This window comes from Gavia stellata, unplaced genomic scaffold, assembly GCF_030936135.1.
Source record: "Gavia stellata isolate bGavSte3 unplaced genomic scaffold, bGavSte3.hap2 HAP2_SCAFFOLD_554, whole genome shotgun sequence".
Classification (NCBI taxonomy): Eukaryota; Metazoa; Chordata; class Aves; order Gaviiformes; family Gaviidae; genus Gavia; species Gavia stellata.
In genome coordinates, this window is record NW_026777057.1 from 31,516 (window position 1) to 44,770 (window position 13,255).

A 13,255-nucleotide genomic window follows, 5' to 3' on the forward strand; every position below is an offset into this window, starting at 1 on the left:
GTGAGGCAGGCGGCATCAGGGCTGTCCTGTGGCGCTCTGGCGCTAGAGACCAGCAGCCGCTCCAGCCACCTTGGGCCAGACCGGATCCGACACCGCTCACGGTTAAAGCGTCGGGCGCAAAAACCATACAGCCGGCCTGGAAGACGCTGCTGACTGGTCACGCACCAGCTCCAAGTGCTGGCCCCCATCCCCCAGCACAATAAAGTTGGCTGCTCATCTCATCTGACCTGGAAGATCCCACGCTCATTTGTCAGTCATCCTCCTCTGCCTTTCTTGAGGGGCAGCGTTAGGGGACGGGACTGGGGGGTTGTCTTCTCCCCTGCGGTTGGCAGCACCTTCCCCAGACCTGCCTCCCTACGGCTGGCCTTGGCCAGCTGCCCACCACCTTGGCCACGTGCTTCAGGCCTTGCTGGCCCCAGGAAGCTGCTGCTCAGTGCCGCTCCGCAGCAGCGCTTTTTCCCTGGTGCGATGTTCACACACACCCCCTGAGCCCCGTCTGCACCCGCAGTCTCTGCCCCTTCCCCATTACCCTGAGACAGCTCTTCCCCTCCTCCGGGCGCAGCTCCGCCATTCCCCCAGGCACTCCCTGCCCCGGGGAGGGCAGCCTTGCCCAGGAAATGAGACTGCAGGGGAAGGAGGGAGGAGGGGGCGTGGTCTTAGGGGAGGGGGCGTGGTCTTAGGGGAGGGGGTGTGGGAGGGGCGGGGCCTCGGGGGGGCGGGGTCACCCGGGGAAAGGGGGCTGCAGGGGAAGGAGGGAGTTGAGGGAGGAGGGGGCGTGGCCTTAGGGGAGGGGGTGTGGCCGGGGTGGAAGGGGCGGGGCCTCGGGGGGCTTAGCCCGAAGAAAGGAGGGAGATGAGGGAGGGGGTGTGGCCTTAAGGGAAGGCGTGGCCTTAGGGGAGGGGGTGTGGCCGGGGTGGGGGGCGGGACTCGGGGGAGCGGGGCTTCACCCGGGGAAAGGAGGGAGGTGAGGGTGGGGGCGTGGCTTTAAGGGAGGGGGCGTGGCCTTGGGCCTATGTGGTGGCCGGTTAGCAGGGAGGGGGTGTGGCCTAGGGATTGGGGGTGTGGCTGGGGTGGGAGGGGCGGGGCCTCGGGGTGGCAGGGCCTTGGTGGGCGTGGAGGGGGCAGGGCCTAAGGGATGGGCAGGGCCTTTGGGGTGGGGGGGGTCATATGAAAGGGGCGGGGCTTCGGGGGGTGTGGCTTGTGGGGGTGATGTTATGGGAAGGGGTGTGGTCTGATGGGGCAGTAGGCGTGGCCTGTGGCATTGGGGGCGTGGCCTGTGGCATCGGGGGGCGTGGTTTCCCCCCAGGGCAAGCCTATGGGGGCGTGGCTTGGTCCTGGAGGGCGTGGCCTGGTTCCGAGGGGCGTGGCCTCTAAGGGAGGAGTCAGTGGGAGACGTGGGGGTTAGGGGATGGGGGGTGGGCGGGGCTCACGGCGGCGGGGGGGTGGGCAGTGTGATGTCATAGGCGTGTCTGATGAGGTCATAGATAGAGGCTGTGACGTCATCAGCGTGTTTTTATCGGTCGGTAAAAGACGGGGAGAGGAAACGTCGGCGACAGGGGCGGGGGAGCAGCCTTTAGGGTTGCTGGGCGGTCCTTCTGACATCACAGGCGGGCCGCGTGACATCATCAGCGCCTCCTACGCCGCGGCTCGCGATGCCGCAAGGGCTCTCCGCCTCCGCGCCGGCGGGCGGGATGCGCCCGTGGCGGGGCGAGGCTCACGAGGTCACCGGCGCGCCGCCGCCGCCCGGCTTCAGGGCGGGGCAGGGAGGGGGTCTTGGGGCGTGGCCCTGACGGCGGCCATGTTGCGGCCCCACCCCGGGGCGGGGCAGGAGGAGGAGGCGCTGCTGTCGGAGATGGACGTGACGGGTCAGGCCTTCGAGGACATGCAGGAGCAGAACCTGCGGCTGCTGCAGCAGCTGCGGGAGAAGGACGACGCCAACTTCAAGCTGATGTCGGAGAGGATTAAGGCCAACCAGATCCACAAGCTGCTGCGGGAGGAGAAGGACGAGTTGGCCGAGCAGGTCCTCGCCCTCAAGGCTCAGGTGGGAGCCGGGGCGATTTGGGGGGACCCCCATTTTTGGGGGGACCCCGGTGGTTGGGGGGCTGGAGGGACGCAGGTGGGCAGGAGAAGGTTGAGGTGGTGCAGAAGGTTCTCACCATTAAGGTTTAGGTGGGACCCAGATGTCTTGGGGGGCACCCAGGTGTCTGGGGAGGTCCAGGAGGATTTGGGGGGACCCCGATTTTTGGGGGGACCCCGGTGGTTGGGGGGCTGGAGGGATGTAGGTGGGCAGGAGAAGGTTGAGGTAGTGGAGAAGGTTCTCACCATTAAGGTTTAGGTGGGACCCAGATGTCTTGGGGGGCACCCAGGTGTCTGGGGAGGTCCAGGAGGATTTGGGGGGACCCCGATTTTTGGGGGGACCCCAGTGGTTGGGGGGCTGGAGGGACGTAGGTGGGCAGGAGAAGGTTGAGGTGGTGGAGAAGGTTCTCACCATCAAGACCCAGGTGGGACCCACACATCTCGGGGGGCACCCAGGTGTCCGGGGAGGTCCAGGGAGACCCAGATGTCCAGCAGGGATTTGGGGGGACCCCGATTTTTGGGGGGACCCCGGTGGTTGGGGGGCTGGAGGCACCTAGGTGGTCAGGAGAAGGTTGAGGTGGTGGAGAAGGTTCTCACCATCAAGACCCAGGTGGGACCCAGGTGTCTTGGGGGGCACCCAGGTGTCTGGGGAGGTCCAGGGGAACCCAGATGTCCAGGGGGGATTTGGGGGGACCCCGATTTCTGGGGGGACCCCGGTGGTTGTGGGGCTGGAGGGACGCCGGTGGGCAGGAGAAGGTTGAGGTGGTGGAGAAGGTTCTCACCATCAAGACCCAGGTGGGACCCAGATGTCTGGGGGGCGACCCCAGCATCTGGGGGGGGGACGCAGGTGTTTTGGGGGTACCCCAGCATCTTGGGGGGACCCGTGGACGTGGGGGGGGGCACCCAAGCGTCCGTGGTGGGTGTCATCCCCAGGTGGACGCCCAGTTGCTGGTGGTGCAGAAGCTGGAGGAGAAGGAGCGGGGGCTGCAGAGCAGTCTGGCGGCGGTGGAGAAGGAGTTGGCCCTGCGCTCCCAAGCTCTGGAGCTCAACAAGAGGAAGGTGGGAAAGGGGGGCACCCAGGTGTTCGGGGGGGCACCCAGGCATCCGGGTGGGATCCAGGCATCTGGGGGCACCCAGGGGTCCAGGTGATGACACCCTTGGACCTCTCCATGAGGACCCAGGTGTCCAGGAACCTTCTCCTGGTCGCACCTTGGAGCCACATCTCAATGGCTTGATGGTGGCGGGGGGCACCCAGGTGTCTAGGGGGGCACCCAGGGGTCCAGGGGGGCACCCAGGTATCCGGGTGGGACCCAGGTGTCTGGGGGCAGCCAGGGGTCCGGGCGATGACACCCTTGGAGCTCGCCGTGGGGACCCAGGTGTCCAGGAACCTTCTCCTGGTCCCACCTTGGAGCCACATCTCAAGGGCTTGAGGGTGGCGGGGAGCACCCGGGGTTCCGGGAGGGAGGAAACGGGGTGACCCCGGTGTCGGGGTGATGTGGGGGGACCCTGCTAATGGGGGTGTTGGGATTTGGGGAGCGGGAGATGAGTGGGGGGGACACCCCATTCCCCGAGGAAGGGGACCCATGCGTCCGGCCGTGCAGGCGGTGGAAGCGGCGCAGCTGGCGGAGGACCTGCGGGCGCAGGGGGAGCACGTCCAGGCGCGGCTGCGGGAGCTGCAGGCTTGCGCCGCCGAGAACCGGGCCGCCAAGGACAAGGAGTCCCTCAGCCTCAAACGGGCCCAGGTAGGGGGGGCCCCTATAGCATCCATAGGGGGACGCAGGGTGGGGGCACTGGGGGGGTCCTTATGGGGCTGTGTGGGGTGCTATGGGGGCTCTGTAGGGTGCTATGTGGGCTGTAGGGTGCCCCCCGGGGCTGTTTGGGGAGTCCACGGGACTCTATAGGGTGCCTACAGCACCCTGTAGAGTCCGGAGAACAGCACCCTATAGAGTCCGGAGAACAGCACCCTATAGAGTCCAGAGAACTCTATAGGGTGTCTACACCGCCCTATAGAGTCCGGAGAACTCTATAGGGTGCCTACACCGCCCTATAGAGTCCGGACAACTCTATAGGGTGCCTACACCGCCCTATAGAGTCCGGAGAACTGTATAGGGTGCCTACACCGCCCTATAGAGTCCGGACAACTCTATAGGGTGCCTACACCACTGTATAGAGTCCGGAGAACTGTATAGGGTGCCTACACCGCCCTATAGAGTCCGGAGAACTGTATAGGGTGCCTACACCGCCCTATAGAGTCCGGAGAACTCTATAGGGTGCCTACACCGCCCTATAGAGTCCGGAGAACTCTATAGGGTGCCTACACCGCCGTATAGAGTCCGGAGAACTGTATAGGGTGCCTACACCGCCCTATGGAGTCCGGAGAACTCTATAGGGTGCCTACACCGCCCTATAGAGTCCGGAGAACTCTATAGGGTGCCTACACCACCCTGTACAGTCCAGAGAACTGTATAGGGTGCCTACACCGCCCTATGGAGTCCGGAGAACTCTATAGGGTGCCTACACCGCCCTATAGAGTCCGGAGAACTCTATAGGGTGCCTACACCACCATGTAGAGTCCGGAGAACTCTATAGGGTGTCTATACTGCCCTATAGAGTCCAGAGAACTCTATAGGGTGCCTACACCACCACGTACAGTCCAGAGAACTCTATAGGGTGCCTACACCGCCCTATAGAGTCCGGAGAACTCTATAGGGTGTCTACACCACCCTGTAGAGTCCAGAGAACTCTATAGGGTGCCTACAGCACCCTGTGAGCTCTATAGGGACCTGGGGGGGTGGTCTATGGGTGCGTAAGGAATGAGTAGCGATTCTTTATGGGGTTCTGTGGGGGTTGTGTGGGTTTTGGGGGGCCCCGTGGGGCTGTTTGGGGGCCCGGGAGAACTCCATAGGAGCCTCGAGGCACCCTATGGATTCTATAGAGGGCCTGGGGGGAAATACGGGGGCTATGGGGTGGCTGGGGGGTCCTTATGGGGCTCTGTGGGGGTGCGCTGTGGACTCTGAGGAGCCCTGTGGGGTGGTTCAGGGACTCGGGGGACTCTGTAGGACCCCTATGGGCTCTATAGGGTGCCTGGGGGTGGCTATAGGGTGGCTGGGGCCAGCTATAGGGTGGCTGGGGGTTCCTTATGGGGCTCTACACCGGCTCTGGGGGGCTTTGTGGGAAGGTTCGGGGACTGTGTGGGACTCTATAGGGTCCCTATGGCACCCTATGGGTTCTATAGGGTTTGGGGGGGGAAGATACAGCTGGTGTGGGGTGTTAGGGAACCATATAGGGTGGGGGGGGGTTCTATAGGAACGTTATAGGGTTCTATAGAAGATGTAGAAGGTTTTGTGATATCTTATAGGAGATCTATGGGGACTTAAAGACGCTTTGGGGGTCTCTATAGGGGGTCTGTGGGGTTGTTAGAGGCTTTGTTGGGCCCTATAGAGGGTCTGTGGGGATCTATAGGGGACCTGCAGAGATCTATAGGGGATTTGTTGCTCCTGTAGAGGCTCTATAGGGGCTCTGTGGTTCCCTACAGGGGGTCTGTGGGGACCTATAGGTGTGTGGGGACCTATAGGTGTGTGGGGACCTATAGGTGTGCAGGGACCTGTAGGGGGTCTATGGGGACCTATAGGGGGTCTATAGGGACCTATAAGGGGTCTACGGGGACCCACGGTGCCGCCGTGGGTCATCGCCCCCCATCCCCGCAGGAGGAGCTGTCGCAGCTGCGGCGGAAGCTGGAGAAGCAGCGGAAGGTGGAGGTCTACGCCGACGCCGACCAGATCCTCCAGGAGGAGATCAAGGAGTATCGGGTGCGGTGGGGGTTGGGGGGGGCACCCATGGGTGCCGGGGAGGGGGTGGGTGGGGTTGGGGGGGGCACTCCCGCCTTCTCCCAGGGCTCCCGGCGGCTGGGCGAGGTGGCTGGAGGACCTTGGAGGACCCATGGGTGGGCGCTGGAGGACTTTGGGTGGGGTTGGAGGTCTCTGGATGGGTGCTGGAGGTCTCTGGATGGGTGCTGGAGGTCTCTGGGTGGGTTTGGAGAACCTTGGGTGGGTGTTGGAGGACCCTTGGGTGGGGCTGGAGGACCCATGGGTGGGTGCTGAAGGATTTTGGGTGGGGTTGGAGGTCTCTGGGTGGGGTTGGAGGTCTCTGGATGGGTGCTGGAGGACCTTGTGGTGAGGCTGGAGGACTTTGGGTGGGGTTGGAGGACCCATGGGTGGGTGCTGGAGGTCTTTGGATAGGGGCTGGAGGACCCATGGGTGGGTGCTGAAGGATTTTGGGTGGGCTTGGAGGTCTCTGGGTGGGCTTGGAGGACCTTGGGTGGGTGCTGGAGGACCTTGGGTGGGTGCTGGAGGACTTTGGGTGGGGTTGGAGGTCTCTGGGTGGGTTTGGAGGACCTTGGGTGGGTGTTGGAGGACCCTTGGGTGGGGCTAGAGGACCCATGGGTGGGTGCTGAAGGTCTCTGGGTGGGTTTGGAGAACCTTGGGTGGGTGCTGGAGGACCCATGGGTGGGTGCTGGAGGACCTTGGGTGGGGCTGGAGGACCCATGGGTGGGTGCTGGTGGACTCTGAGTGGGGCTGGAGGACCTTGGGTGGGGTTGGAGGACCCATGGGTGGGTGCTGGAGGACCTTGGGTGGGTGCTGGAGGACTTTGGGTGGGGTTGGAGGTCTCCGGGTGGGTTTGGAGGACCTTGGGTGTGTGTTGGAGGACCCTTGGGTGGGGCTAGAGGACCCATGGGTGGGTGCTGAAGGTCTCTGGGTGGGCTTGGAGAACCTTGGGTGGGGCTGGAGGACCCATGGGTGGGTGCTGAAGGATTTTGGGTGGGGTTGGAGGTCTCTGGGTGGGGTTGGAGGTCTCTGGGTGGGCTTGGAGGACCTTGGGTGGGTGCTGGAGGACCTTGGGTGGGGCTGGAGGACCCATAGGTGGGTGCTGGAGGACCCATGGGTGGGGCTGGAGGACCTTGGGTGGGGCTGGAGGACCCATAGATGGGTGTGGAGGACCTTGGGTGGGGCTGGAGGACCTTGGGTAGCTTGGAGGACCTTGGGTGGGTGCTGGAGGACCTCGGCTGGGGCCGGAGCACCCATGGGTGCTGCAGGTCACACCCCGGGGCCGTCAGCCATCTTGTCCCGCCCTCCCCACCACCTCCCGTAGGGTTGGAGGACCTGGGGCTGGGCTCGGAGGACCTCAGCACGGGCTTGGAAGAACGTGGGGTTGGGTCCGGAGCACCCATGGGTGCCAGGAGACGGCCGGTAGGGTGTCACCACGGGGCTGACGGCCATCTTGTCCCGCCCTCCCCACCACCTCCCGTAGGGTTGGAGGACCTGGGGCTGGGCTCGGAGGACCTCAGCACGGGCTTGGAAGAACATGGGGTTGGGTCCGGAGCACCCATGGGTGCCAGGAGACGTCCGGTAGGGTGTCACCGCGGGGCTGACGGCCATCTTGTCCCCGCCCCCAGGCCCGCCTGACCTGCCCGTGCTGCAACGCCCGCAAGAAGGACGCCGTCCTCACCAAGTGCTTCCACGTCTTCTGCTTCGAGTGCGTCAAGAGCCGCTACGACACGCGCCAGCGCAAGTGCCCCAAGTGCAACGCCGCCTTCGGCGCCCACGACTTCCACCGCGTCTACATCAGCTGAGCAACCGCGGCACCCGCGGGTGCTCTCCCCAACCGGCTGCGGGAGCTCCCTGTCCGACCACAGGGCCGCGGAGGTGGGTCAACGCCACCTTGGAGGACCGTGTTTTTCCTCGTGTCTGTGTTTGTTGAACCCCATGTTGGTCCTCAGCCACCCATGGGTGCCCTGTGAGACTTATGGGTGCCCCATCGCAACACACAGCACCCATGGGTGCCCCATGGCCAACCACAGGTCTTGGAGGTGGGTCAACGCCACCTTGGAGGACCGTGGTTTTCCTCGTGTCTGTGTTAGTTGAACCCCATGTTGGTCCTCAGCCACCCATGGGTGCCCTGTGAGACTTATGGGTGCCCCATCGCAACACACAGCACCCATGGGTGCCCCATGGCCAACCACAGGTCTTGGAGGTGGGTCAAGGCCAACCTTGGAGGACCGTGGTTTTCCCCATGTCTGTGTTTGCTGAACCCCATGTTGGTCCTCGGCCACCCGTGGGTGCCCCGTGAGACTTATGGGTGCCCCATTGTGACCCACAGCCCCCATGGGTGCCCCATGGCCAACCACAGGTCTTGGAGGTGGGTCAAGGCCAACCTTGGAGAACCGTGGTTTTCTCCGTGTCTGTGTTAGTTGAACCCCATGTTGGTCCTCAGCCACCCATGGGTGCCGCGTGAGACCTATGGGTGCCCCATTGCGACCCACAGCACCCATGGGTGCCCCATGGCCAACCACAGGTCTTGGAGGTGGGTCAAGGCCACCTTGGAGGACTGTGGTTTTCCCCATGTCTGTGTTTGTTGAACCCCACGGTGGTCCTCAGCCACCCATGGGTGCCGCGTGAGACCCATGGGTGCCCTATGAGACGTATGGGTGCCCCATCGCGACCCACAGCCCCCATGGGTGCCCCATGGCCAACCATGGGCCTTGGAGTTGGGTCAAGGCCACCTTGGAGGACCGTGGTTTTCCTTATGTCTGTGTTAGTTGAACCCCATGTTGGTCCTCAGCCACCCATGGGTGCTGCGTGAGACCTATGGGTGCCCCATCGCGACCCACAGCACCCATGGGTGCCCCATGGCCAACCACAGGTCTTGGAGGTGGGTCAAGGCCACCTTGGAGGACTGTGGTTTTCCCCATGTCTGTGTTTGTTGAACCCCACCGTGGTCCTCAGCCACGGTGAGGCAGGCGGCATCAGGGCTGTCCTGTGGCGCTCTGGCGCTAGAGACCAGCAGCCGCTCCAGCCACCTTGGGCCAGACCGGATCCGACACCGCTCACGGTTAAAGCGTCGGGCGCAAAAACCATACAGCCGGCCTGGAAGACGCTGCTGACTGGTCACGCACCAGCTCCAAGTGCTGGCCCCCATCCCCCAGCACAATAAAGTTGGCTGCTCATCTCATCTGACCTGGAAGATCCCACGCTCATTTGTCAGTCATCCTCCTCTGCCTTTCTTGAGGGGCAGCGTTAGGGGACGGGACTGGGGGGTTGTCTTCTCCCCTGCGGTTGGCAGCACCTTCCCCAGACCTGCCTCCCTACGGCTGGCCTTGGCCAGCTGCCCACCACCTTGGCCACGTGCTTCAGGCCTTGCTGGCCCCAGGAAGCTGCTGCTCAGTGCCGCTCCGCAGCAGCGCTTTTTCCCTGGTGCGATGTTCACACACACCCCCTGAGCCCCGTCTGCACCCGCAGTCTCTGCCCCTTCCCCATTACCCTGAGACAGCTCTTCCCCTCCTCCGGGCGCAGCTCCGCCATTCCCCCAGGCACTCCCTGCCCCGGGGAGGGCAGCCTTGCCCAGGATGCCCTGACTGGGCCCCAGTGCCCTGGCAAGTCCCAGGGAGCCGTGGTAGCGCAGCTGGGCTGGTGGTGAGGCTGCTGTCGGACATGGGCCACCCCGGGCTCCCTGCTGCAGCCGCCATTCCCTGTCTTGGACAAGTTGGGGGGGCCCAGCCCGGGGGCTGCCCCTGCTGCCATGGCGTGGCCTCAGCCCACCAGGCTCAGGCGGCTGCGCCCCGCTGGGGCTGGGCAGTGCTGCCAGTTTTGGAGGGAGCTGCCTGATCTGCAGAAAGGTGCCCGGTTTGGGGCTGTTTCTGCATTTGGCAGCTCTTTCTGGACTTGGGGGACCCTTCACAGGTTTAAGGTGTGCTCCTGGGCTCGGGGGTGTTTGTGGGTTTGGAGGTTGCAAACAGCTTTTGGGGTGTGTGTCTGGGTCTGGTGGGTGCTGCCAATTTGAGGGGAAACCTCAGGGTTTGGGGGTGTTGCCGTGTCAGGTGCGTGCTGGAGGTTTCGGGGGTGCTGCCGGGTGTGGGGTGCACCTGGCTTTAGGGTTTCTTCCTGGATTTGGGCAATGCTACCAGGTCTAAGGGTTATTTCGGGTTTGGGGGTGCCAGTGGGTGGAAAGCTGTTGAAAGCAGCACCTGCTCTGGTGGAAACGAGCCCTGTCCCTGCAGCAGTGCCAGCAGTGCATCTCAAAAGGTGCTGGGCACCGGTGTGGTCACACTGCGCTCCCTGGTTGCTTCTGTCAGCAGCTCGGGCACCCGGCTGGCCACCCGTGAGAGGAGCTGGGGTGCCACCCTCAGATGTTTCTAACTTGCCCCATGTGAGGTGAAATCGTGTCTCAGTACTTCATGATCGTACACACCGTGCTGTCTGCTCTGCCTCAGTAGTAAATGATGTGTTTCTGTTTGTAGTTCAATTGCCTTATTCCTTCTTCTGAACCTCTGATGTCGGTCACTCAGGGCCATTGATGGAGGCTGATGTTTGCATTGTGCTGCTGTTTTGCTCGGCCGTGCTGCAGGAGGGGATCCAGGCAGCACTGCTCCACTGCTAGCTGCCGGGGTAGCCGCAGAGGAAAGAGGATTTAAAAAATCCTTTCCCAAGTCCAGCTGAAAGTCAAGAGGTTTTCTGCCAGTGGAGCTGCCGTGGCACTCACATCACTTGGCAAGGTCTCTAAATTTTCTTGGGTTGACCTTAGTGTCTGCTCTGTATGAGATTGTTGGCAAACATTGCATTTGCACAGCCTGTGCTCCTGTTGAATCGTCTTGTTGCTTTTTGTCACAAAGTGGTTTGTCAGACAACTGCCTTGTGAACAAAGCTTCCAGTGGTGGTTCGCTGTCTGGATATTCCAATACAGGAGAGGGATGTAAGTTGACATTTTTAAGCTGGATGGAAACAGCAACTTGACTTTATTAAATGTCTTGGCACATCTCCGATCAGCTCTGACAGCAGCCTCTGCCTTCTAGTGATACTGGGTAAGATCACGAACCGTTAGTCCCCTGCTAGGTTTTACCTGCAAACACTTCTGTGTACTTCTTCCTGCACCTGCTTTTGTCCCTGTAAAACCACCAGCTGGCCTCTGGGTCTTTTGCTTTGTAGTCAATGATCTTCTTCTGCAGTTCAGTTCATCTGCATTTCTCTCTTATCTCTCACTCCCTCCCTCTTTTGGATAGCTGAATAGTCTAATAACCTGTTAAAGAGAAGATCAACCAGGTGCCTCTTCCTGTACTAAAGAACACAGTGTAGGAGGGAAAGGCAGAGGTGTCTCATGAGGAGACATGCAAAAACGCAAGGTGACGGGCAGTTTCAGCCGTGCTTGGCGGCAGTGGTTGCTGTAGCCCTGCAAAGGTGAGTTTCTGGCTTGGTTCTGCCCGTGCCTTTGGTTGGTGTGGGGTCTGTGGGGCTGCCTGGAGTGTGGCTTCATGCCCTGCCTGCTAGGCTGATTTGTCTGCTTTGGGAAGATTTTGAGCTGTTGGATAGGTGGGACTGAGAGCAGGGAAGGCATCTGGCTTTGGGCTCTTGTGTGATTTCGTTAGTGCAAGGACGCTGACTACTTTTTGGGTTATCCCTGTTGTTCAGTCCAGGTACATCAGCTTCCGAGAAAGGGAGAAGTCTAACGGCAGCATCCTCCCCAGCAAGTTTTGTTCTAGGCATCTGTCTGTCTGATGTCCACTGAAAATAGCTCTTGGCCCTCTCTGCTCTTGGCGAGCTAGGGTTGTGCTGGGGGCAGGCAAAGTGGGGCACGTTACTTTGCCATGAGCTCTCCTGTCAGCGTGCCTGGCGTTTTGGTTTTCAGTATTTCTAATTCCTTTGCCTGGTGATTAATGACTGGAAAGCATGGAAGTTTGCTGGAATGGTCTCCCTCTCCTTCTTCCCGTCCACCCTTCTCCCTGGACTCAGCTCTTTGGTAGAGAGCCCCGTAGCAGTCAAATAGGCCTTGAAAACAACATTTGCCATATGAGAGCAACTTTTAAGGTATGGTATCTGGTCTTTCGAGGCCTAAGTTCCTCCCAGGGGAGCCCGCTGCAGACATCTCTCTCTCTCTCGATCACGCTCTCAGCAGCAGGACGGAGCAGTGACTTTCCCCCCTTTGCCCCCCTGGGGCAGCTGTCCCAAGCGCCTGACAGGCAAACTGCCCAGCCTGTGTGCGGCAGCGGCGTGTCGAGCAGCGCCGGGCTGAGGGGCAGCCGAGGCGGGAGAGCGACCCTGCGCTCAGCAGGATCAGGCCGCTCTCTCCTCTGCCGCCATGAGCAGCGCTGGCAGGACGAGCCTCCCCTGCCCGGCCTCTGGCTCGGCTGCACCCGGCAGCCAGGAAGGCTGGGAAGAGGGAAATGGGTTTGAGCTGCCATTACCACGGGTGTCCTCAACCAGTGCTACACCAGTGGGAACTGGTTTAGGCTGGGGAGCGGGGCCCCCCCGCTGCCCCCGGCCCGTCCCTCACACCTTTCTCCTCAGGCTGCTCAGCCTCTGCCCCCTCCAGCCCCACCCCAGGTGGCTGTGACTGACAGGCCACCTCAGCTCTGCTGATTGGCTCAGCCGTGGCCAATGGCGTGGCTGTTGCTGGGCGGGCAGGGGCAGCCTGGGCCTCTCCTCACAGAGCCGCCCTGTGCCCCCTCACAGGCGAGCAGGGCCTGACCTGGGCAAGGTTGATGTCATTTGTTGCCAAGTAAAAAGGGAGCAGGAGAGCAGCAACAAAAGCAAAGGAAACCAGCTTCCCCCAGCCCCGCTCTTCCCAGGCTCAGCCTCACTCCTCCCTTCCCGACTCCTCGGCCCCTTGTCCCCCCCGAGCGACGCAGGGCGACGGGGAAGGGGGCTGCGGGTGGCCCACAGCGCCTCATCTCTGCTGCCCCTTCCTCCTCGCGCTCCTCCCCGGCCCCCTTGGGCCCCACGGGCCACAGCTCCGCCCAGAGAACCTGCTGCCTCCTGGGCTCCTCTGCGGGGGCTGCAGCTCCTGCCAGGAGCCTGCTCCGGCCTGGGCTCTCCATGGGCTGCAGCCTCCTGGTGGAGCTGGCGATGGCTGCCCGAGGGTGACAGCGTTGGTGGCTGGATCCCCTTCCAGGCGTCCGTTTCACAGAATCACAGGCTACGGGAAGGTGGCCGGGAGGTGACCTGGAGGGTGAAGTCACCTGGTGCAAGCCCCTGCTCAAGCAGGGCCACCTGCAGCCGGTTGTCCCTGACCATGTCCAGAGGGCTGTGGAACATCTCCAAGGACGGAGACTCCGCAAGCTCCCTGGGCAGCCTGGGCTGGTGCTCGTCACCCACACAGCACCCTTTGCACTTCCCCTTGCCAAACTGCGTGA

The 13,255-nt window shown here is 62.4% G+C and overlaps 1 protein-coding gene across 1 annotated transcript; it reads left to right on the forward strand.

The window, feature by feature from the left end:
- Positions 1–1,798: 1,798 nt before the first annotated feature.
- Positions 1,799–7,922, forward strand: LOC132321617 (E3 ubiquitin-protein ligase BRE1B-like). The gene is made up of 5 exons (XM_059835088.1): positions 1,799–2,041; positions 3,010–3,135; positions 3,678–3,818; positions 5,784–5,885; positions 7,529–7,922. The coding sequence occupies exons 1-5, from the start codon at positions 1,799–1,801 to the stop codon at positions 7,703–7,705; spliced, it is 789 nt and encodes a 262-aa protein (XP_059691071.1). The 3' UTR covers positions 7,706–7,922.
- Positions 7,923–13,255: the final 5,333 nt, after the last annotated feature.

Excerpts from the sequence above, each read along its gene's own strand:
- LOC132321617 (XM_059835088.1), top strand. The coding sequence starts at position 1,799 with ATGTTGCGGCCCCACCCCGGGGCGGGGCAGGAGGAGGAGGCGCTGCTG. Across the intron at positions 2,042-3,009 it reads TCCTCGCCCTCAAGGCTCAG|GTGGACGCCCAGTTGCTGGT; the intron begins GTGGGAGCCGGG and ends TGTCATCCCCAG. Across the intron at positions 3,819-5,783 it reads TCAGCCTCAAACGGGCCCAG|GAGGAGCTGTCGCAGCTGCG; the intron begins GTAGGGGGGGCC and ends CCATCCCCGCAG.